General features: G+C 37.9%; 2 protein-coding genes and 1 long non-coding RNA gene across 12 annotated transcripts in view; 2 read left to right on the forward strand and 1 right to left on the reverse strand.

Annotated features, from left to right (window-relative positions):
* Positions 1–13,124, forward strand: part of LOC122181159 — a 32,973-nt gene extending 19,849 nt beyond the window's left edge. For 2 of the 3 annotated variants that reach the window (XR_006179369.1, XR_006179371.1), the window contains 3 exons: positions 8,168–8,283; positions 10,890–11,035; positions 12,961–13,124. This is a non-coding gene — a long non-coding RNA (uncharacterized LOC122181159). Of the gene's footprint in view, positions 1–8,167; positions 8,284–9,024; positions 9,230–10,889; positions 11,036–12,960 lie in introns of all 3 variants that reach the window. The other variant, XR_006179370.1, reaches the window with a different exon arrangement.
* MIGA1 (mitoguardin 1) overlaps positions 1–15,955 on the reverse strand; it is a 36,476-nt gene extending 20,521 nt beyond the window's left edge. For both annotated transcript variants that reach the window (XM_042873489.1, XM_042873488.1), the window contains exons 1-7: positions 15,860–15,955; positions 14,999–15,169; positions 13,521–13,698; positions 12,872–13,008; positions 11,429–11,555; positions 10,851–10,987; positions 10,022–10,145 (exon numbers count right to left, since the gene is read on the reverse strand). In XM_042873489.1, the coding sequence (XP_042729423.1) occupies positions 10,022–10,145; positions 10,851–10,987; positions 11,429–11,555; positions 12,872–13,008; positions 13,521–13,698; positions 14,999–15,097 (802 nt within the window). In that variant the 5' untranslated portion in view covers positions 15,098–15,169; positions 15,860–15,955. The remainder of the gene's footprint in view (positions 1–10,021; positions 10,146–10,850; positions 10,988–11,428; positions 11,556–12,871; positions 13,009–13,520; positions 13,699–14,998; positions 15,170–15,859) is intronic.
* Positions 15,956–16,196: 241 nt separating this feature from the next.
* USP33 (ubiquitin specific peptidase 33) overlaps positions 16,197–25,070 on the forward strand; it is a 35,604-nt gene continuing 26,730 nt past the window's right edge. For 3 of the 7 annotated variants that reach the window (XM_042873492.1, XM_042873493.1, XM_042873496.1), the window contains exons 1-6: positions 16,214–16,296; positions 20,432–20,544; positions 21,588–21,641; positions 22,324–22,371; positions 22,470–22,487; positions 23,313–23,375. In XM_042873492.1, coding sequence (XP_042729426.1) covers positions 20,464–20,544; positions 21,588–21,641; positions 22,324–22,371; positions 22,470–22,487; positions 23,313–23,375 — 264 coding nt within the window. In that variant the 5' untranslated portion in view covers positions 16,214–16,296; positions 20,432–20,463. Of the gene's footprint in view, positions 16,297–20,431; positions 20,545–21,587; positions 21,642–22,323; positions 22,372–22,469; positions 22,488–23,312; positions 23,376–25,070 lie in introns of all 7 variants that reach the window. The other 4 variants (XM_042873494.1, XM_042873495.1, XM_042873497.1 and 1 more) reach the window with 3 other exon arrangements.

Below are 25,070 nucleotides of genomic sequence, written 5' to 3' on the forward strand. Positions count from 1 at the left end.
CTTTTGTTACAACGTTCCACAAAAGTAGGTATACCCACACATATGGGTTCAAGTTTGAAAAGAAGGAAAGTTAAGACAAAAGTTGAAAGAAAATTCTAAAAATGCCTTTAGGAAAAGAAATGGTCTCTGACTTAATGGGTAGCGAGACTCAAACACAGCAGGCACGTGGGTAAGAAAAATAGTTCGCTCTTGCATGTGTGCATGCAGTGTTTTCATTGCAACCCCTTGAACATAAACTGAAGGTAAAATTTGATTTATTTTAGCATCAACTACCTGCTGAATTGATAGAGGAGCTATAGTACTGAGAACTAAATTTGCTGATTTTGTATGATTCTGTCAATATCTGATCTTGATATTACACGTTTTTAAGATTAAGCGACCAAACTAACAGATCTGAAGTCTTCTTAAACTGAACTATCATTCTGTCTGTATCTCTCTTGCCCCATCCCTCCTTTCATTTTCCCCAAGAATGTTTCAGACAAACCTCCCTTAAAATAGAATTTAATGCAACGATAAATTACTTCTAGTTGAAGTTCTGAAGCAGGAATTAGGCCTATGGGCCAAAACGTGTTCTTGATCATCAGTTTATATAACCTCACACTGCAATACTCCAGCCAGAAAAATAAACACTTCTCCCTCCCCCACAGCTTGCCATTTGTCTGGTATAATTTTTCCTGCCTCTGGAACATTTGTATTCAGAATGTATATAAACACAGAGACTTCAAGTGTATATACATCCTCTTTAGTAAGAAAAAGAATTTGTAAATTCTTAACTTGTTAAGAATATCACAGAAGAAAAGTGGTATAAAAAAAAAAGGAATAAAAATAATAATAAGAACAACCAACAGTGTGACTTCCTGCCTTTGGAAGGCTGTTTCCACTTATTTCATATTTACCACTCTTCAGAAGTATTCAAAGTGAAGGCAAGATTTAAGAAATCCAGTCCTGATGTGGGGTGGAAATGATCACCTTCCCTTAAGCAAAGAATAGGTAGATATGTGTGAAAAGGCAAAAAACAAATACAAACACAAAAAATAACCAGAGAAGTTACACAGAGAAGATACAGATGTGAATTAAGCAGGAGAATGGGCAACAGATAAAATGTGAGAGGAACAGACAACACACAAAGGCATTGCAGACAATGATTTTTCAAAAAAGGTGAAGTATGAAAGTAATAAAATACTGAGTGTTGTTCACAGCTTTTCACAACAGCTGGTGGCACAAATTAAAGGCAGCTTAATGTAAACTATTAGTAAGGGCTCCATTGCTATCTAACTACAGGCAGCAGGAATGAATCCTACAACAAACAACTGATGAAGAGTATAATAAAGAATTGTGATCTACTGGGGATTGCCAGTAAGTCCAGAGAACACGAGAACCCCACTCCACCTTTAAAAACAAAGTGCAGTTTTCCTGAAATAATCAATCAGCTTGTGGAAAAGTGATTTAATTAATATAACAATTTAATTAATTTAATTATTATTTAATAATAATAATAAAAAAAGAAAAGTAAGAATTTATGGAAAGATTCCCATAAAAATGTGGGCTGAAACACAGGGCCACATTTTCATTAAAATAAATTCACAGATCTAAAAAAAAAAATGGAAAAAGCAAAGGGATAACGAGGGAACAAAGTTCACTACAGAAGCAAGACACTTAAGCCAGCTGATTTTAAGTTTGAACAAAATGAGTCATGGAAGAAGCTTATTAAGTGCCTAATTTGTTTCACCACTTGATTAGCTATTTAGTAACAGCAAATGAACGCACAGGAACAACCTGAGCTACAAGAACCCAACAATAGGAACAGCTCAAAAAATAGATGTGTAGTGAAGTGATTGTTCTTTGGTCATATTGTAGAAAACACAACCAGAATGACAGAAGTTATCAGGAGACAGAAATTATGTCACTATAAGCCCTTACTTTGTCTGCATCATATGAACTTTATACACTAAATTTTGACCAAAATATTCAGAAAGAGTATACACTGAAGCTTGCAGAAAGCTATGCAGAAAGCTATCCAGTATAAACACAAGTATGCAACGGCTTTCACACAAGGAGATGCGAGGGTCTAGAGTTCAACTGAAATGTGGAGCAATAAATAACAGTCACAAAGATTTTGTGTATGCACAAGAAGGTTGAAAAGAGAAGAGAGAAAGGAACATATCAAGAGATTTAATTATAAATAGCAGGGAGAAAGATTTATTATATTTCATAGCAACTGCTCCCTTCTTACCAGGTGGATTTTTTTTCATCTCTTTATTTTAAAATGATAGAGGTGTGGTAAGTCATAGCTATAAGACATTGTGAAAGCTGAAAGCATAAAATGATTCAAAGGGATGTTCAGAGGTCCAATCTGAAAACAGATGGTCAGAGGTAAACTTGGCTATGGCAGCCTTTACCCATAGTCTGGAAGCCAAGAGTTCTGCTAAAGGAAGGCTCTTTTATACGCAGTCTATTCTTAAATGCCTTTCAAATCTACTGCCAACCACTATTGAAAAGTATTGGACTACACGTACCTATCATCTGACCTGTTCAGCTGTTTTGATGTTCTGCTTTGAATTGTAATGCTCTCCTTACTGTTCAGCAGTAAGTACTTACCTTAAAAGCAATGCCACAATGTTCCACACTACGTGTTTCAATCAAGGAATATTTATACGTTTATTTAACCATTTCAGCAGGTTGTGGGTTTTAATTCAAACTTCAGTGCTGGGTGGATGAAGAACTTTGCCCCGCCACAAACCAGCTTTTAATTTCCAATACCCTTCTGTTTATATAATCATCTCATTTCTGTCTATGGAGCAATATATAGTCTAATCCTTGACAACATGAACTGTGGTCAGACAGTCATCACTGACTTTCATGGTTTGCTCCTCTTGCAAAATGAAACACCAAATAATACCTAACTAAATATTAAAAATATTTTATTCCAATATTTGTAAAAAGCCAATCTAATCTTTGTTTTGAGGTTTACTTTAATTACGTTATGCTCTTCATTAATTACAAGCTGATTCGTAATTTCATTAATACATTCTGAATGAAGATGAAAAGTTATGAATGATGAAGCACTGCCTGGATAACCAGAAGGAGGCAGAAAGCTTGTGTTAAGGGGAGACATTGGGGAAGAAATGATTGCAGCTGCTCTCACGTTGTCAGGAAGAAGGAGAAATAACGGAGAAATTGTAGACAGACTTTGTATTTAGATACTTTCTGATCTTGAAGTATTTTCAGAAGTTTCTAGCCACATCACCCCAAGCTAACATACAATAAGGGATCTCCAATGTTGGCTCTGGTACAGTAAGAAAGATTATTCTGAGCCACCGCTGAGAAGATTGCAACTAATATATTTACTGTGCTGTGAAAAAGCATCTGAGCTTCCGCTTTTAGCAGAAGCACAAGCATACACTCCAGGTTATCAAATATCAACACAGAAATACAGATTATCAAACACTAACCTTTTCAGTACTGATAACTTCTGTGCAGGTCCATTCGAAACTGTTCTGACTTTCAAACATGACACTGCTAAAACTGACAGAATATTGCTGAGAAATGCAAGCATTATGATCCTTTGATACATTTCAAGCTTGCCGAAATACTTTTGTTTACAGTTCTAAATTGAACCTTTAACTACCAGTTTCACGATCTCAGCCTTTAGGGACTTTTGGGTGAAGAATTTTGCCAAATGCAATTTGGAGAGGAAGTGTTACTAGTACTGGCCAACGATGCCTTTAGAGCAAAGTCTAAGATATTACTGACAGTTGAAGAACATCCTCTACAATTCAGATATCTGTGATATCATGCATCCAAAATGACAATTTGGTTGCAGCACTGAATTGTAATACAGGAGAGGTCACAGCAAAATGCAGCAAGCTTCAGCAGTTATTGAACTTCCACAAACTGTGAGTGCTAAGTTAAATTCAAAATGTGCATTTTTTAAGAAATAGGATTGAAGTAGCTTTTCTGGGCTTGCTCAAACTTAGTGATATTACTTTCATTTAGAAAAGATTTCTTGGGAAGAATGTTTCTCCATACACTAGAAAAAAATATTTGTATTTCTTCAAGAAATGAAGAAATCACGTAATGTAAATTTATCTTCAGGGAACATGAAGCAAACAAAATGTTCAACTGGTGATAAAAAGTGAAACCTTGGAAATTATTTTATGGTATGTGCTACTAGGCAGCACAACTAAGTGAACTGATAAAAACTGCTGACCTTCTAATTGGTGCCTATTTGAGAATTAGAAACAGAAATATTTCTTGTGTGCAACCAAATAAAGTGTGGTACTCTCAAGCTAAATATTTTCCATTTATGTTTTATAAGCAGGAAAGAAAAAAACAGGCCTCACGCATTCACTAACAGCAAAACATTACAGAAGTCTGTGCTGATTAAATATATAAAAATGATCGTTCAATAGCTTTGCTGATTATGCAAAGGCTTTCCTGCTTAAGAGCAGCTAGAGAAAAGGGTTCTAACACGCAGGTTCTCCCAAGCATTTTGTCACTAGGTTAAAGGCTGTGCTCATTCTCTCCCAAATGCCAGGCATATCTTGGAGCGTGAGGAGAAAATTAAAAAAAGAAACAGACATACCTATCATCCAACAACACAGACCTTCACGACAGATCTTTTATTAGTTGTAAAAGGGATGAACAAAAAATTAAATGAGCAAATATTAAGTTAAAATGTAATTAATAAAAATATATATATTACCAAAAAGTTTAGGGGACAGAATACATACAAGTCACCATTAGCTTGAGTGTTAGCATTTCTTTTTGCTGTTAAAATCAAAATAACAGTTTTAAGAATTAGGAATTAAGTACTGACAAGGAGCACTATGGTGATGCGAGTTTTCTGTGAATTGCCTTCTTTCTGATTCAGAGTAGCTTATGCCTCCCCCAGGAAAGCCAGCTTCTGGGCTTCTTAGTCCTAGGCTTCATTCCTAAGAGAATCAATCAGCACAAAACCAACAGCAGCTTCACGCTACGTACTTCTTTTAATTTCACATCCAGAAATTCCTGTGCTTTAGAAATCATTTTTAGCTTGCTGGTTTCTATGATAATTCTAAAAGTCCAGTAGGGAGTGTGATCACAGTGAACACAATTACATTCCATTATTTTATCTTTTTAAAATGTAAATCTTTTCCAGGGCTGTATTCATTTCTAACTCAACAATAGGTTACTGAGTTGAAAGAGATGACTTGCAATTAATAACAGCAATAACAACCTGGCAGAATTCTACCCACAAGAGGCATTTATTTAGCAGGTGTAAAGTTGAATATTCGACTAGAGCACGCAACCACTTCAAGTGATGATTGCTTGCCCTGACAAGCCATCTTTCACCTGTCACAGCAAGCAGCAGAGAAGCACTTCAGCCACATCATGAAAGAGACTAGCTGCAGTGACAAGTGATTGTATTCTAACAGTATCCCAGGTAACTTGCTCCTGACTCTCCCACGTAGCACATTAACACTAGCTTCCTCCAGAAGTCTATCCCTCAAAGCATGCTGGCAAATTGTTTATTACATCAGACAACTTCAACTAGTAAATGGGATCACAAAAAGAAAAGCAAGCTTGTGGTCTGAGAGAGAGGTCAGCAGTGTGTCCCTGCTTGCAGCGCTCGTTCCTCAGTCTTCCACAGTGGAATGTGCTGATGGTACACGGAGCTACACAGCAATGGGGACCTTGGGGACTGGTACAGCTCACACAACTGTCAAACTATTAGGCTTGGAAAGTAAGGAGCCCAGAATTTAGAAGAACATCAGTCAACAACAGCACTAACTTCTTACTTAGAGAAAATTAGACCCTGGGAAGAACAACATTTAAGGATGTTGAAAGGAGCAACATCTCTCATGAGTAAACAAGTAGGGGGGGAGAGTGGTTTCAGTAGCCCCAGAGGTTTGGCCAAATATTGTACAGAGAAAACTGAAAAATTAAAAAACAATGGGTGATTTTAACTTCAAAAATTTCCCTCCTGGCCGGATTTGGAGCTCACTGTAACTGAAGCTTTTGTAATAAGGAAAGTCAGATGTTTCGTAGCAAGTCTTTTGATAACACTTGATAGCATCTGCCCCATTGCCAGAGCCCTGTCTCCAGCTGTGGTTAATCACAAGTGCTAAAAATGGAGAAAACTGAAAAAAAAAAAAATCATGACATATATCTAACCAGAGGGGAGAAAAATACAACCAAGCAAACCAATACAGCAAAGCATTTTCTGGTTACCTTTTAAAGAGAACAAAGTTTTTTTCTCAGAGGTTGATGAAAGAAAAAAAAAGTAGCAGTCGTAATGCTGGACAGTCAAATGCCAGAAAGACTACAATGACCATCTAAGCCCCACACCCATCCCTTTCTCTCAAAAGGACACAAATCTTCCCTCAAAACACCATTAAATAATAACAATAAAAAAAGAGCAAAACATCTTTATCTAAAACTCTGGAATATCCTCAACACATTTTAAGGCAAGCTTAATTCAGAATTTAATTTGTTTCACTTGAACAAGCAGAAACTGGATATAGTTACGGCGTTGACAACCAGGCCTAAATATTGCCCACTATCACATAACTTTTCCATGTGTAAGTAGCTATTCAGAAGAAGCAAGTCTCCTCTCAGTATATTCTTCAGTGAACAGCTAAACACACACGACTTAAACCTGTTATGAGCTTGTCTCTTCAAAACACGCATCATTTATATGGCTTGTTTGGAGCTGTCTAGTATTTCCTTATCTTCTGAAGTATGAAGAACAGAACTGGTACACAGTACCCTAAAGCCACATAGAAACAAGACTGTATCTCTGCAAATTCGCTGATACTGTCCTTGTCACATAGTTAAAAATTAGTAGTGTTTGTTGGGTTTTTTGCCCCCTATAGCACTGTGCTGGTAGCTTACATGGATTGCGAAGCATAATTTTCCTATTTATTTTTTAATATCTCCCATGTCTGTGTGCAATCCATACTTGCCCGTATTCAAACACAAAAGGATAATTCACATCAGTATTACTAACCCTTCCTTTTCATTGCTCAATGCTTTTAATGCCCTAAATGATTACTTTTCATTAGCTCCAAGTCACGTGAACAATTTTATCATCAACTACATAGTTGATAAAATTACAGTGTTTGACCATAAATTGTCCTAAAATAGTTTTCTACAAACCTTCCCCTTCATAGTAGGGCAGATCATCAACGAACATTCAAGTCAACAAGCTAATTCTTATCATCTACTGCATGTGGTATTGCTTCTCAAAATTGCACGTCTCAAAAAAAAAAAAACAACAACCCACACAGTTTGAGAAAAGCTAATTCCCAAGAAATCATATCGACTGGCACTAATTACAGCTTTTATCATCTGAGGTAACAGAACAGTGAATTATTAACTCCATTCTTTCATTGGCATGACATTTTGGGTTGTGCCTTTTCTTTCACCGGCCCCCTTCCCCTTTTTTTCTTCCTCATTCGTAACCCTATGCAATTTCCCCATCATTTGCAACATCTTCCTCTTTCCAAGACAGATGATCAGTAAGTGATGGATTAGGGTGCTTTCTTCATCCAGCTTCTTTCATAAGTTTTAGATGTGAATTATCCAGGACTACCATTTCATAAGAGAGTTATACAAAGCTTTGAAGAGAAGTGAAATAAAATGAGTATTATATGTTAACATACGCATTTTAGAGGGTGTAAGGGCAGATCTGTTGAGAGCTCGTTTCCTTTCACGCGGTTACCAAGTAAAAATTAAAGGAAAAATAAAAATATAAGAAAGCTTTGTCAATTCTCCCAAACACAGTTTTCTAACTTTTCCCAGAAAAGTTACCAAAAAACACTCATCTTAGAAATACCCTTCTTCAAATACCCTTCTTCAAACATTCACACATCACATCTAGTAATCATATTTTACAGGAAAGTAAATTATCTGTCAAATTGTGAGTGAATAAATGTTTCTATATCTAACAAATAAGGAACAAAACCATACTCTGTATTAAACCTTTTAAGTGCCACAAAGTTTGATGAGATGATGTTTTTCTGTTTACATCCTAAAATAACTTTCTGCAAAAGTGATCCGTTTTCTGCTACTATACTTGCTGTTCAAGTCATGAATATACAGTAATGATGAAAAACCCAAATCCAGAACACTGAAGCACTGCTCACTAAATGAATTCTTTACTTTTTTGCCCTTACACATCCAGCCCAGCACAATTCTTCATTTCTTCACAATGAAAAAACTGATGACATCTACTCAGGAGATCACAAATGATTTCTACTACGAACATTTGAAAATAACTGAATGGTCAGAGTATTCATGGTAAGAATAAAATTATCATATCTTAAAAAAATCACAACACAATTTAAAATACTTCCAGGGAAACACAACAAATCAACAACTAAATATACTGAGCCCCTTGAATTCTATTTTATTAATCTTGCCTGAGGACAAAAGCTACAAAAAAGTTTCTATTTTAAAAAGTACACATGCTGCAACTTTATTTATGGCTTATGGCTTCAGACATCAAAATAAAACATCCAAACACTTTTCTGCTTATGTATGTTTACAAGTGTACGCAGTCAGAGCAGAAAGCCAGCTTTGATCTAATTCTCACCTTACTCAGATCTGTATTTAGAAGTGCAGAATGATGTGAAGGCAAAGAGATGAGAGGACTGCCACCTTGTGCCAGCCAAACCAAAGCTCAAGCCTAACAAACAAGACTACAAACTAAAACTAATCCCAGAACATGTTCTGCCTTTGAAGTCTGACAGTTATTTGAAATCAGATACTTGATACTGAATTATGAATGGGTGCAGTGATATCAAGCTTTAGGAACACCTTAAACCAATTCTTTAAATAAAATCAGCATGTCTGGCAGCAATTACTCTTATTAGACTTGCCGTTACAACACCCCAAGTTTAGTAACTCATACCTCAAATTTCAATCTTTAAGGATGAAAGCTTTGAAAATAGATATCTTCTTCTGACCTTCTGGTTTCATTTTGTTATGGGCCAGGTCATTTTTTTTGTTGCTGTTGTTGTTTTTTTCTTTCTTTTAAAGTTACACCAGGCTACACAACTAAAATATTCAGAAGACATATGTAGCAGAAATGCTAAGCCACGGCCTGAAATGGTGATTGAGTACCTGGTGGGAAGACAGGTCCAACTCAGGGGAGCTCAGGTCTAAGCAATGCTCCTAAGTAACCAGAAGGGGTGAAGCCAGGATCAGCTCCTTCCCAGACCTCATTTAAGGGCTGGCAGTGGAGGTGAGGGCTCTCTTGTAGATCGCTGCTATTATCACTGTACTTCTCATTCTATTATAGCATTACAACATATAAATCTTTTGTTTGAAATGCTCTCATACAATTATGCTGTGAGAAGAGGGATGTATATTATTACTACATAAGTTTTTAAATACCTGAGTCGAGATAAACTTTAGAGAGTTGAGAAGAATTCTGAGAATACTTGCATATACTTACAATCTATGAGCGGGAAAAATCCTCTCAGCAGTTCATTCTTATTTAAAATTTAAAATTTCAGCCTGGAGAAGAGGAGGCTCAGGGGAGACCTTATTGCTCTCTATAACTTCCTGAAGGGAGGTTGTAGTGAGCTGGGGGTCAGCCTCTTCTCTCGTGTCATTAGTCATAGGACCAGGGGGAATGGTTTCAAGCTACGCCAGGGGAGATTCAGGCTGGACATGAGGAAGTATTACTTTTCAGAAAGGGTGGTCAGGCACTGGAATGGACTGCCCAGGGGGGTGGTGGAATCACCGACCCTGGGGGTGTTCAAGGAAAGACTGGATGTTGTGTTGAGGGACATGGTTTAGTAGGAGCTATTGGGAATAGGTGAACAGTTGGACTGGGTGATCTTTTAGGTCTTTTCCAACCTTGGTGATTCTATGATTCTATGAAAATACAAATACTGCTTTAAGCTTTAAATAATGATGTGAAAGATCTGGAATTTATTCTGTTTATTAGCTCTACTCAGTGGATATTTCCATGAGTTCCCTTCACAAGAGGCATTAATACAAGCAATAAAAACAAAATAGTAGTACTCACCAATATCATTAGCCAGAGAAGCAGGATCAGAGGTCCCAAGGGTGGCCTCAAACTCCTCCTGGAGACGATAAGCTCTTTGAAGCAGGGATTCAAGCTTATGGATGAATTCAGCACTAATAATATCCTGCAAGAAGACATTAGATTTTCCATTTATTTACAGTCTATATTCTTGGATTTAACAAAGAAATCTTTCTCAGTCTTTAAAGAGCTCACTGTGCCACACTAGCTTCCTATGAGCAGCACAAGGACTCTGTCAGATGAACACTTCAATATCCAGAATACACACGCATTTCTAAAGATACACATACTTGATTCAGTATAATAAAAATAAAATCTAAATCTTTAAATATTTTTATGCTTACTGCAGCAGAGTGAAAGCTGTATGGGTGTATGTTTATTTAAAATATTTAATCATTTAGTCCACGAGAACAAAGAGATACAGATAAAGTTCAAACATATTATTTGTTAACATTCACAAACCATCTTTTCCAAGACTAGTATTTTTGCTAAGCAGATTTTCTCTCACAGCTGTACAAGAAAGATGATCCAAGAGAGAGAACTAGTTAAAGAAATGCTTGGTAACTTGATAACAGTATTACTGTCCAGAAGTAAACATTGATGCAGCAGCAAATGACAAGAAATACATAAAGCTACTTTTTTTTTCCCCCAATACTAATAAAAGAAAGGGGGGAAAAAAGTTGGATATCCTTCAAATGAACGTTCTTTGAAATTGCTCTTAATTTTGGCAAATGCATTAGAAGTTTATAAGATCCAGGTAGCAAAAGGCAATGAATTGTTTGGACAGCAAAAGTAGATTAAATATACTCACTTCTACACTTTCTTCTGCAATTGCATCTCCTGCTCCCAGCTTGATGGAACTACAGCTTGCTTCATCTTCCACTTGCCTGTTACGGAAAGTTAATGCCTGCTCCCATCGACGCAGTGCTTCTTCAAAGAGCTCCATACCTATAGGAACATCAGGAATGCCTCCATTCCATCAGGCACACAGCTTTGGTATGTATTCATACTTTAGAGTCATAGGAAACTATATAGATAACATGCATGATTACAGCAGAAATGCAAGCTTTTAAAACAGCCATCTGATTTTTTAAGATGAAGAAACTCACAATATGGTTAAATCAATGAGGGCTGTAGTATTTTTTCCTATTTACATTTAAGAACAAACCTATAGCTTACTACTGCAAATATACGTTTTGAAAATACAGAGTTTTGATTTTCCCAACACTAGATTAAGTAGGTTTTCATTAATTTATGGAAATGCTCTTAGGTGCCCACAGGACACTGAAAAAAAAAAATACAGTAATATTATGCAGGTGCCATTTTGTCATAAAAACAATTATTTACTTTCATTACTGCTAGATGCCGAATATTCTGATGATAACCTACCCATCAAATATAAGTTTTCAGGTGTAGTCACTGGAATATTAACAAGCTTAATATCCTCTTCATCTGCTTTATCCCAGGAATTAGAATTGGCACAAGCACAGCTGTGACAAGAGGTGGCACTCTGAACCTAAAAATAAATACATTTTAAAAACACCAAGATTTAGAAGCATTTATAACAACTCTGTTGTTATACAGAGTATCCTTAAGATTACGTTCCTACTAGAGTACATTATAGTCCAAGTCTTATCTACAGATTACTTTTAAAAAGATTTTAGGAAAGCACAGTTATTATCAGGCCACGTGTAACTGTTTCTTTGGAAAAACACACCCTAGAATTAACAGCAATGTTCTGGAAGTCTGCACTGCTCTTTTTCTAAAATATGAAAGTAATCATTGATTTACAATATCATTCAAGTAAATCTGACTGTAGATTATTAAAAAATCAGAAAATGTCTCAAAAATAACTGTCTAGAGTGTTGTAAACCCACTTCCCAGTGCAACATTAAAGAAACTACGCTGTATTAAGCTTCTTGCTCTGTAAAAAGTTTCTAATTAGAGATGCTGATCATTGAAACAAAGATTATCTGCACCATGAAGAACACACACCATAGCATCTACAATGCAGCAGAGGCACACAAGGAACATTCATTTATTTCAGTATTCTGACTAGGGGTTCAGTGGTTCTCACCTCTGTTCTTCTTTCTATCACCTTTGAACTGCACTAAGCTCTCCTTCCTATGGCATTTGTGCTAGTGAGTTATATAACTCTAGAAGTTTTTGAGCATTTTCAGGACCTGTTGTTCCAGACTGCAAGTTTAGGAGGAGCTGATGTGGCTGAGAAGGTCTCTCTATCTCTCTACATTCAGGCTTTTCTGGTACTCTTGTGTCAATTCTAATGTTTGGAGATTCAGTCCAACTCACTAACCTAACAAGAAAGCATTCAATCTTGATTTATTACAAGTGATTTTACTGCCAAGTCAGTAAACTCACTTCACTCACTAAAAGGTCTAAAATGCATCAAAGCTGTGTGCGTATATTTACATTACATATACATACATATACCCAGGGATGTATAACTGAGTGCAAGATACAAGGGGAATCCTGCTTTCAGCTGCACTGAATAGCATAGTTTTGGCTCATTCCATCTCATGAACTGGATTCTTATGAAGTTGTTAGACACAAGACAGGAAGGTCAGAGGGACAGAATGAATGGGCTGTCCCATTTACTTTACAGTTGCATAAAATCTCTGACAAAAACTATTTTCACAATGTAGAAAGTACAGTAGCTTCTTCCACAAAGAGGTCATCTGCTCAGTCAGCCCCTCTATCCTTCAGAGGCAGCGTATACAGCTTACTCAGAAAAGTTGTTTCAGCTCAGGGAAACCACTAGGTGTGACCCCAATACACAGTGACACTGAAATGCCGTAAAACACTTCTACTTACTGAGACCAGACTCTGAACTGAACCAGAGTATTTACTGAAAAGCCCTCCATTTGCATAGATACATGACTGTGATCCTTTTTCCTTGGCAGAGCTCAGAGAAAGAGTCAAGTTTTGTCGGCTACTGGAACAACTTGAACCTATTAGATACAACATTTTCAGTTTGAAGAAGCTTTAAAACTAGCAGATCTTATGTTAGCAAGAACCAGCAAGAACTGTTTCCAGAAATTTCAATAAAATCCAGTTCAGAACCAAACAGTTATACCTTCACTTACATTTCTATGTTAGAAGTTACAAATTAGAATAGTCATGTCCCTGACAATAAACATGCATTTTAAGCATAGCTTTTCCCATTCCATAAAGTTTAGATTTGCTTCTTTTAAGTTTGATGTACCCCCAAGAACTGCAAATCCAACTGTTAGTATATTACTGATGAAATATACTTTGTTTCAAATTTAAAGTTAAAACATTAACATCAAGAAGATGACTAGTTAACTTATAAAACATAACTCTGTCTTTAACAATTTCTACTTCAACAGTTCAAATCTCCTCAACATTAAAGGAAAATGGCTTCGTATACTGTTACATACACTGACCCCTCCACATCCCTTTCCTCCCCCCGAGACAAAGACTTTGGGGTTCCTTCGTGTACCTTTTTCTGACGCAGCTGCTTTGGTACATTCTAATAGTAGATGACCTGGCTCCCATTGGGACACTTGCTTGTTTTTCCTTCCACGTTTTCTTTTGAAATGATGGGCCAGAAAAATGACAGATATTGCACTCACTGCTGTGACTGTGAACAGCTTCTTTAAACCAGGTGAAAGATTTATCTGAAAATTAAAGAATGTGACTTCATTGGAAATCCATGCTTCTTTACTCTGGACTCCTTTTGGCGTGTTCAACCTGGGCATCTAAGGAACTAAGAGATTCTGTTCTCACCCTGAGAAACAATTCTTATTATTGACAAATTACTTCTTAAATTTTGTGATGGCCTGGTGAGAGCCAAAGGGATTGGTGGGACATCTACAGCTGCACTGAGAGCCACACTGCAAGGTATATTACAAATTCTTTTCGGTGATTTGTCACATGAATAATAGAAAAAAATCATTTCTGAGCCATATTTTGCAAAGCCAAATAGAAGCCTTCTTTACTCCCTTTCTGTGTATTACAGCAAGAGAACGTGGCTCACTCTTCAACGTACCTATTCTCCGAGGGACATAACTGCAGTGTTTTCAAGTAATTCTGATGTTTTTCACTCTATCACTTATCAAACATGGTTACAGGCAACTAGCATCTCTTTTCTCTGGATCTCTACAATGTAATGACAGCAACTCCCCCCTGCATTTGTCCTGAGGTAGCTCTAGGGACACATCTTATATTCCCTGCATACAAGCAGTATCAGCTTCACAACGCTCTCAGCCTACCAACTTGAAAATAAAGGTCAGAATGAACATACTCTTTACCCAAATGTGAGGGACTGTTAACCATGTTGCTATTTTTACAGCACTACGTCAATGAAAGAAATCACACAAGGTCCATTTATGAAAGAAAATTCTGCAATTAATAGAGCCTTAAATGTTATATTGGACAATCTTTCCATGCATAAAACAAACACAAACAAGCAAAAAAATAACAAAAAAATAATCTGGTTCTATTCTTTATAAGATTCACCGCCTCATTTTAGTAATTTGTCACTTATTTAATCAAGCAGAAGTGACTCAGTAGCGAGAAGTACACTTTTTGATTTCTGATTAAGAGTAATCATTTAGATTAACTTGGAGAGTGGTACTGCCAGCCTTTGAGACTGCACTCCATACTGTTTCCCAAAATTTTACCAACTGCTACATTTAGTTTTTAACCACCTGGAAATTCTACAGAAAGGACAGTTCAGGTATTTTGATTATACAAAATGAAGACACACAAACATTGCAGAAAAAGCTGTCTGCTTAGTCTGATATATGATGATACACAATCAGCAGGAAAAGATAAAAGAAACTTATTATAGATACTAAGGCCAAGACACTCCTCACAAATTTAGCTCATATTAAGATCAGAAGAAAGAGTATAATATTACAATTAAACTTTAAAAATGTATCACAAATTATAATACTCAGATAACGTGTGCATTACCTGTGTGAGAGAGTGATACCAAGACACAGGAAGGTGAAATGCCCGTAGAGCCACTGTCTTCAGAGAAAAGCGTGCCTCGGTAACAGCCTCCTCTGACATGGCTCCTTCTCTCCCATAACCTCATTAAGTGGAATTACGTCGAAAACATCAGTCACAGATGTCCTCTGAATACTGTCAAACAAAGGATGAAGAATTATGCAACGTAAGCCTAGGACAACTTTCTTCTACAGGCCCGCTGCCCTCAGATAACAGGTACCCGACTAATCTGAGCGATGCTCGTGCAGAGGGATTTGTGCTTAATGACAAAGCAGTGCATTGCTGGCCTGGCTCCAGCCCATTGTAACTGTACTCTGCAAAGGGCTGTGTGTCTAAGGAAGGACCTACAGAAAGCCGTCTGCTTTATTACCCGAAAGCTCACTGCCTATATACTCCAAAATGTACACAAGACAGCTCTACGATGGCTACTGTCAGCAGAACATACGCACCAGCTCAAAGAGTTCAGGGGCAGACAGGAAGATTCTCACTGAGAGATTCAGCGTATCTACAGACACGCGATAAGGAATAAATACCACAGCCTGACGTAACCTCACTCTGAGATGAACACCACCCTCTCCCGACGCTGAACACAGCGCAAACCTACAACCGCACCTCGGTGCAGGGTGACATCCCCACAGAGCAGCTCTATGCCCGGACAGGCACCCCGGGAGCTCCGGGCGGGAACGCCGAGCCTCGCGGCGCTCCGCCGGCCCGAGCGGGTGGCGGGTGGCACCCGGCTCCCGCGCTCCTCGGCACCCACCCCAAATCCCGGGTACCAGCAGAGTCCCGCTGTGCGGCGGCGCTGCGGATGCCGCTCTCGGTTACCTGTAGCACAGCCACAAGCCGCCCCGGGCGGCTCCCTCCCGGCTCCCGCCGCTGCTAGGAGACGGAGCGGATCCGCTTCCGGGCCGGCGCGGAAGCGGCCGAGGTCGTTAGGGAGGTGGCTCCTACCGCGTGAGGACAACCCGTGGCGGCCATCTTTCCGCAGGGCAGCCTTCGCCTGCAAGCGGCCGGGCAGGGCGGGGCGAGAGCCTGCGGCCGCCATCTTTATGCGGGGCGCGCCCGGAGCGGCCGCATCCGGTGTGTGCCCGTCCGCTTGCGGGAGGGGGCGCTGTGCCCGCGGCCCGGCTGCCGTTGCGGTCACCTCTTCGCCGCGGCCCGCGGGGTGGCGGAGCGCCGCGTCCCTGGGGCCCGAGGCACATCCTCAGCAGGGGCGGGGTGGCCGCGGTCCCTCTCGGCCGTAGGCTCGGTGCGTTCTTACGGTAAGAGAAGGAAAGGGATGGTTTCGGCGCCCTGAAGGGATGGGAGGCGGGCGGGCGGGCGGGCGGTGGCTACGTCCGGACTCGGAGTGCGAGGCGGCCCGGCTTCAGCCATCGCTGCGCCCGGCAGGCCGGGCCGGGCCTTCCTGGCGGGCTCGGTGCTCTGAATGCCGGCTGGTGTGGGATAGAAGGGAATGGGCAGGCTGAGGGCTTTAGAAGGCGGCGTAACGTAAGTATTGTGTAACCTCACAAGCGGGTCAGCTCTCGGTTCGAGCTTTTTTTTAACGTCCTTTCGGCGATTTAGCACTCAGTATTCAGTTCATCGGTTATGACTTATCATTTTCAGTGTAACCCTTGCACTCTGTCATTTGTCCGCCTGCTTTCAAGCTTAAATCTAAAATACGCTTGCCGAAGAAAAACTGACTTTTTTAACTGTCGTAGGTGGAATTGTAGAACCATGTTAATCAGAGTTCTAAGAACCATGTTAAAAAGGAGAATGATGTTTATCTATCTATATATTCAGGTCCTTGGTTAAATTGTAGGCCGTAACCATGTGTGAGATAGTGCAGGTGTGTGAGTGTGGGCACACATTTTTCTTTCTTACATTTCAGATGTAGTACTGGTTGTGCATTACAAGAAATTTCTTCTCTGTAAAAGCAGAGATGCACTGGCACAGCTGCCCAGGGAGGTGGTGGAGTCACCAAACCTGGAGGTGTTCCAGATCGGTGGGGATGTGGCCCTGAGGGCCACAGTTTGGACAGTATTGGTGGTAGATTACAGTCTAACGTAACGATCTTAGAGGTCTTTTCTAACCTTAATAATTTTATGAAACAATACAAGGGGAAACATCTAATGAAAGTGACTCAGTAACGTTGTGTCTTGCTTGGTGAGTAGTTCTTGTTGCTTAGATCCCGGCACCAGGTATCAAAAATATGGACTGGATAACAGAGTAGAAAGGAATAGGATGTGAAACTAAGGAGTGGTCTTCCTTTGGTCCTTTTGATTACATTTGTTTTATTACCAAACTTTTTCAGGTTTAATAAAAAATAAGATTTTTTTTGTTGTTTTGCATACGTTGTTGTGGAGTCGTAGGCTGTCACAGAGTTCTTTAGAGTGTTGATTAAAAAATGTATGTCTTAAACAGCTGAATATGTACATCTGAGGCATAGGGCATGTGCAGTTTGCAGTGAATGCTGGTGTTGTGTTTTTTTTTCTGAGCGTGAAGAATATTTATGCAGTAATTAATTACTGAAAGCTACAGAGCTCTTTACTATTTAAGTACTTAAACACCCAGGTACAGAATCACATCCCTGTGCCACTCTGTCTTGGTTATTGATATTTGAAAGAGAAAATAAACACAACTGTTCCAGTGTGTCAGTAGTGAAAAAACCTCAAGTGTAAATGGAGAACCCTGAGCTTAGTGCTAACTGGCTAAATACACTGTTATTCAGAGCTGTATGGTCAAAGTAATTAAAGCCTATAATGAAGATACAGTTACTGCTAGAAGCAGCTGTTGTCTTCAGAATAATCCTTTTGTTGTTAGTCTTCCGCCAGCATTCCACAATTGAGTTCTGTTTTTGTTTTGCGTACTAAACTTAAAATTTATTTGACTGGGATTTATGTAAGATTAGCTTTTTATAATTCTCTTTCAATTTCTCAAATTACTTCATTTAGACGTGTTCATAGGGCAAGTATTCAGGTGTGTGGGAGCAGTCCTGTAAAACGATCTGATTAAAGGGCTCTGGGGACATCAGCTGAATGAAAATATTTGTGTATTTCAACATCTGTTGAAATGTTAACTACCACGATTGGATGAATGGAAACATGGATTTTTAGCTTTAATTAAAAAATTAAAAACAAACAGAAACAACTATTTAAAATCTACTATGTTTTTTAAGAAAGGCTTTGGTAAATTTTCACGGTTACTTGAACCCTTAGTGTTTATTGTTTTTTCTATGTGTATATACAGGCCTTCTCTGGTAGGCACCACAAAAGTCTTATAATGCCATGGAATTCTGCTGAATAATTAATGGCTTGTTGGTAATCATGCTTTAAAATATTGTTTATGCTTTTGTGATGGCTTACATGAGTTAGTTGTTTTGTTTGTTTGTTTCTTTGTGTTGGTTTGGTTTTGCAGTTCCAATGGTGAGCAATAGCTATTAAATAGATATCTGGCAGAATGAGTTGAAGTTCATCCTTCATTCATTGCTTTTTATTGCTTGGAATATTTCATTCAGAAATGCACTTTTGTAAAGTAATTAAGCCTAAGGTTTTAGTAAGCCATTATACCAAGCCTTAAATCGGCTTTAATTCACCGTGACAACTTTTAAGATAAGGTTTTATTTGAAACTCACTCATCCATTTTTAACATTTGTGTAGACATTGCAAACTGTACAAGACATAACGTGCATAAATCCTTCTGTTTCCTTTCTGGAAAGGAAGTTTAATATATTCAAACCAGAATTTCCAGTATGACAAAGTTGATGAGTTTTTGCCTGAAAAACTATTGTTTTTGTATTTGAAGTCTTCCAGCAATACTGCAAATAGACACAAGCTGAGAAAATGTTTTTTCCCTCTGAAACTTATATTCAAGAATAATGCTCTGTAAAGGTTCTTTCATTGATCAGGGAAGAGAATTTAGACATAACTTAGTCAAAAATCCCATATTATTTACTGTTGTGTTTCTAGCCTTGTGGTCTTAGGTCTTTTATCGTAAAGCTGTTGACATGCACAAAGATTGAAAGATACACGTGCACGCTTCAATATGTGTGTACATGTCATATATGTAATTATATATGTAATTAATATAATAAACATGTCATATATATATAAATATTTCTATTAAAATATTTTATACATTCATATGTAGATGTGTGTATATATATATATATATATATATATATATATATATGGATGAAACAAATCTTCATATGCCTTACGTTATTTTTATAGGTATAATATAATTGCAATATATAAAGCATTTATATAGTATGGTAAGAACACATTAAAAAAATGTGTTCAGTAATCGGAGAAAACTGAAATGACAAATGTCTTATTACAGGACAGTAGAAGTGAAGACCAAATCAAAGATTAAAAAGCTGGAAGCTTACTAGAAAGTGTGTCTGAGATGCTTACCAAAGTTTTGTTCCCAATCTCCACTGCCAGAGCTTTGGATTACTCAGTACTGAAAGCAGTCATGCAGGTGAAGAAACAGGTCTAGAGCTGCCAAAGCGAACAGGAGAAGTGGAAAGACACTGCCAAAGGTTGCAGACAGTTAGAAGAAAGTGCACTGCTGAATTAGGTTGGAAGTTTGCTTGCCTGCCTTGGTAAAGGAAAGTGAGACTGGATGGATAATAGGGCAATGAACATTTAAGGCTTCTTGGGCTTCAGAGATCAGGGTATCAATAGCAATTGTTTAAGAGGCAAAACTGGAGCGAAAGTCAGGTGAGTACTTATGTGAACATAATGTAGCCAAGTTCAGGTTTTTAAAATTGAAATAATGATGCAAAAGTGAATGTATTTAGCATTTCTTATTTCTGATGTTTCTGTGTCTGCATCAGGGTTGTTGGAAGAACTCAAGCAAGAGAGGTTTGCTGGGCATTCAGTACTGCACATGAGTTACGAGTTTCAGCTTGCTTTTGATATATCATGTGCCTGCTATCTAGTATGTTTCTTTGTAAATAAATAAAAGCAAGATAAAGTTTCGTTCTGCCTTGAAAAGCAGATCATGTGGCTTTAGCGCACTTCAGCAGTATTGTTTAATAACACTTTGCAGAACATGCAGTCCTGAGTAGGCTTGAAAGCTGTCACTTTTTTTTTTTTTTTTGCCTTTTGAGTGCCATGGTAGAAGCCAGGAAGATGAGTAGTTCAGTCAGATGGCTTTGCTCCACTCATTTAGGTTTATGCCCTAAAACTCAGAAAAATAGAGGATTGCAATTTTTTTTAGAACTCAGCTGTATTTAATTTGGACTGTTGGTTCCCTTACTTTTAGTAAGTTATTTATTTTAACATTTTAAAAAGGCACATTCTTGTCAAGATTGTAAATTAGATTTCTGCTATTGCTGTATACTGTAAGGAATTGGGTTTTACTCATCCTCACTCCTGTTGAAATGTGTTTTCTTGGTCTTGGGAATCCCAGCTTCTGGATCTAGGAAAATAAAGCGTCTGAAGATGGCATCACTCAGCAGCAATTGCCCACACCTGGAATCAGTTGGCGAGATAACAAAAGAGGAACTGATACAGAAGTCTCATGTGAGTTGTAGCACATTCCTTCCTTTCTCTCTCAGTTAAATGTCCTCATGAATTTAGTTGTACAGCTCAGCATGTATTGCTGGGCATAAAGTGCAAAAAAAAAAAAAAAAAGTGCTAAATATGGAGTAAAATCTTTTTTGTGCTGCTGTAATAAAGTTTAAACTAAATATGGGACAAATAATGGACTTTAAAGGTGAAAGTCTTTTTTTCCATACCTAATGTTTAAGAGTGTATTTCCCATCAGTGTTTTTGAAAGCAAGTGATGTTTTAATGGAAATATCACTTAAAAGAGATAAGCAGAACTTCTTCAGATGCTGCTGTTGTGGCAACTAGTTGCATAGAATGTAGAAGTGTAACTATAGAATAGGTAGCATAACTGATGTTTCGAGTGGAAACTGTAATGGAGAAATGATTTTTGTTGGATCACGGTTTATTTCCTGATAGAGGAGCCACAGGTTGAAAAGCTGTCTGAACTCTTGGTTTCTTGCTAGTATTAATAAAGAGAACAAAAGATTTTGTAACTCGTTTTAATAACTGGGAAATGATGAAAAATCAACCCTTTTCCATCCACGGTATTTCTTTGTAGAAGAGGAGCAGTTGTTTGCTGCTGAGAGGAATAGCTTTTTTCCAGTATTGTCTTCTCTGTAAACCTTTACAAGGAGTGTTGAATGTATGGAAATAGGAATGTGCAAGTGTTACAAGTTCCATTTTCATTTCTCTTGATGTTAAATTGATAAGCAAGACTAACTTTGGTGATAACGTGGCATGAAATACATTTATGCTTTATTTAGAGGAACATTTCTTCAGATGAAATCTCAGAGCTATAAGATTTCACTAGAGATACATGAAGCTTAAAATTGGTTTAAGAGAAACAAAAATTGAGCTGGTATCAACACATTTTTTTTTTCTATATTAAGGATTAGTTGATGGTTGAAATTCAGTTGATAGTTGGTCTTACAGTATTTTCTCTCAGTTTGTCTTGAGGTTGTGGTTTACTGATGACAGTAAATAATCAATCTTTGCTTGTGTGTTTAACTGAACAGGGCACTTGTCAGGACTGTAAAGTTAGAGGACCCAACCTCTGGGCATGCTTGGAGGTAAGTGGCTCAATTGTAATCTTCTGGAAGGCTACAGATAGAAGTTGGTAGTGTTTTTTGTTGATGGAAGGAACTACACTGAAGTTCTTTTTCTTGCAACTTACTGTGTTTGAAATGAGATTTTTTTATAAGAAGCCAGCATATTAAGATTTCTTCCTGTTTTATAGCTTAAAAAAAAAAAAAAGTAAATCTTTCCAACATGTCTGTAGATAATATATTGTTCCTGAATAAATTAAGCTACTTTTTCTAACCTTGTCGTACAATTTTTAATAACAGCATCTAGTAGTAAATGGTGGCTTTGTAAGACTATCAAAACAGATACTCTGAATTTTGATTCTTGAAGATAAGTAATACTTTCCCCCTTTTTTAAACATGTAGAAACATCCTTCAGACTTACCTGCATTTTGTACTGTATTTACGCTATATGTAGTTCTATCTGAAATACATTGTTACCTTATTCTTTCTGTCTACAAAAAAAAAAAAAAGTATTTAAATAAAAAAGATAGAAAGGAAGGAAAAACAGCCACGTTTAATGTCTCTTTATTTGATCTGAAGTTTAATTACATATAAAAATCCTCTTGGTGGTAGCAAGACAAGTAGGAAGAGGTGTTGAGGGATGCATGAATGTGGCAGGTGGGGAAATGCTGTGAAGCTTAAAGCTTGTTTTTTATTTCTCACTTAGAACTCTTGGACTCTTATTGAAAAACTTAATTTCATACCAACAGTTCCAGTTGAGTTTTCTGATTACAGTAGTACATTTAAAGTTTCATGCTGTGATACATCTCCTCTTGGATGAATTAACATCTTGTCTTCACCTTTTGTGCATAGAAAAACAGCGAGCACATGGTGAGATCCCAGCATGTTAACTATCTGTAACCTAACCAACACCTGTGATTATTTAATGTAAAAATTTGACTGCCCAGCTGCAATTTGATTGCATAAATTAACATGCTTAGAGCACTATACAGATAGCATGCTGTACCCTCTTAGAGAATTGTCTTAACTCATGCAAACAAGGAATTAATGGAAACTGCTTGAAGATTGACAACCGTGAGATTTCGTATTCAACTCAGCCAAATGTTTTGCAATTAACAAAATTAAACTCAACAATTGAAGTTAACAACTGCTTTGGATCTTTTAATTAAAATGTAGTGAGCACCTAGCCATACAGTGCCAGAAACCTTTAAATAAAGGTAAAGAATCAGTGAGCAGTGAGAAAGTTCTGTGACAAATAGGCCTTATATATAAGGGTATAAAGGCATTCTTATATAAATATGTCATGCTTCTAGTTCGTAGTCCATCAGTGTTTTTGACACTGAGCTAACCATATTTTCTGTTACGGTCTCTATCAAATAATGAATTGTAAAAAAAATATTTTGACTTTAATTTGAACTAAAATATCAAAATGGCAAAGAAAAATAAAAATTCCAGAAATACTAACTGTCTAATGCTCTCCATCAGTGTAAGGAGTTGAGTTAGATCCTGCAGCATTCTTATTTATCTTCAGGTAATATTTATTTTAACACTTACTGTGCATGTCTCTTGGTTTCTGTAGGAACCTGCAAGTTTGAAATATTAGTGCATTTAAAATGGACTGGCAGTGTGCTCCTGTTCTGTGCACCTGTTTGATGCCACTTTTTAATTCTGTATACTTCATATCTTATTCAACAGAACAGATGTACATATGTTGGCTGTGGTGAATCCCACGTTGATCACAGTACCACCCATTCTCAGGTAAGTGTTTTTGCTAGTAATGCAGTAGCTTGGAGCAATGAAGAATCACAGAACTTTCTTACCCTGTTTAATGAAATTAATAATATATGTTGGCATAACACTTTATTTTTTGTTTGTTTTTTTTTTCACTTATTGGATCATGTTTTACGAGCTTGAGGATGTGTGAATAAGATCTTTGTGCAGCTGCATAATCATTTATGTAATTCTGAACCTAGAACTCCCATAAAGACTTTGGTGAATATTGAAGGGAATAGTAAAAGAAACACAAAAAAGAACCCCACGCACATAAACAGTGACAATTTTCAAGATCTGTAGAAAAAAATCTTCTTGAGTACTTCAAGTTTTATGCTGTGCTTTCATCTGCCATCATGGGATTATGGTTGCTTGATGAATGAGAGGAGGGAAGTTGTATTAACAAAGATAGAATAAAACAGATGTTAAAAACAGTGATTCTTAATTCATGAAACTGGTGCTTTGTTTGTGTGTTATGATCCCTGTTATAGTGGCTTCAGATAAAAACTCTGTAAATCAAGCTGAACACGTCCTCTCCTGCTAGATTTTGATTTTAGATCCAGGTTGGTAGGAGCAGTGGTGTGTGTGCTGTGTGTTTGCCAGCATGCTGAGTTCTGGCTGGGCTGACCAGCTTGAGTGCATCTGTTTGGATCTTAAAATTGTGGTTTCTTCACTGCACGTAATGTGTGACTGGAGCCTTTGCCAAAATGAAGCAAATAAGCTACATCACTTTTTCTTAACAAAGAGGAGAAGGATTTGGGGATCCTGATAGATGAAAAGCTGGATGTGAGTCAGCAGTGTGCTCCTGCAGTCCGGAAGGCCAGCTGTACCCTCGGCTGCATCAACAGAGGGGCGGCCAGCAGGGTGAGAGGTGTTTGTCCCCCTGTGTTCTGCCCTTGTGAGCCCTATCTGGAGTACTGTGTCTTGGCCTGGGGCCCACAGCACAGGAGAAATATGGAACTGTTGGAGCGGATCCACAGGAGAGCCATGGAGCAGCTCTCTTGTGAAGGAAGATTGAAGGAGTTTGACTTGTTTAGCTTGGAGAAGGTTCCATGGAAACCTCGTTGCAGCCTTCCAGTACTTGAAGGGAGCTTGTTACATGATTAGACTGATAGGATAAGGGGGAATAGCTTTAAACTAAAAGAGGGGAGATTTAGGTTAGATGTTAGAAATTTTTTACTCAGAGGGTGATAAGGCAGTGAAACAGTTTGCCTATAAAGGTTGTGGGTGCCCATCTCTGGAGGCATTCAAGGCCAGGTTGGATGGGATCCTGGGCAGCCTGATCTAGTGGTTGCCAACCTTGCCATGGTAGGGAGGCTGGAACTAGATGACCTTTAAGGTCCCCTCCAACCTAAGCCATTCTATGAATATGTTGTTTATTAACATATCCTCCTCACTGGCTTTCTGATTAAATGAAATTCTTGCCACCAATTTACAACTCATCTGTTGCAGAAAATAAATTGAGGGCTGCACACTGTAAAATTTTTGGTTTTTAGTAATACTGAGGAAGAAAACAAGCAAACAAAAACATTCCCGAACTCTACAACTGATGAATATTAGTGAACAAATGGCATGCTTGCTTCTAAAAGTATGTTTTGATTGCATTTTACTCCCACTTCAGACTCTTTTTTTTTTTTTTTTTTTTTTTTCTGATGCAGAGTCTACTGCATGTCTGTAGACATC

This window comes from Lagopus leucura, unplaced genomic scaffold, assembly GCF_019238085.1.
Source record: "Lagopus leucura isolate 7727_CA_CO unplaced genomic scaffold, USGS_WTPT01 Super-Scaffold_100009, whole genome shotgun sequence".
Classification (NCBI taxonomy): domain Eukaryota; kingdom Metazoa; phylum Chordata; class Aves; order Galliformes; family Phasianidae; genus Lagopus; species Lagopus leucura.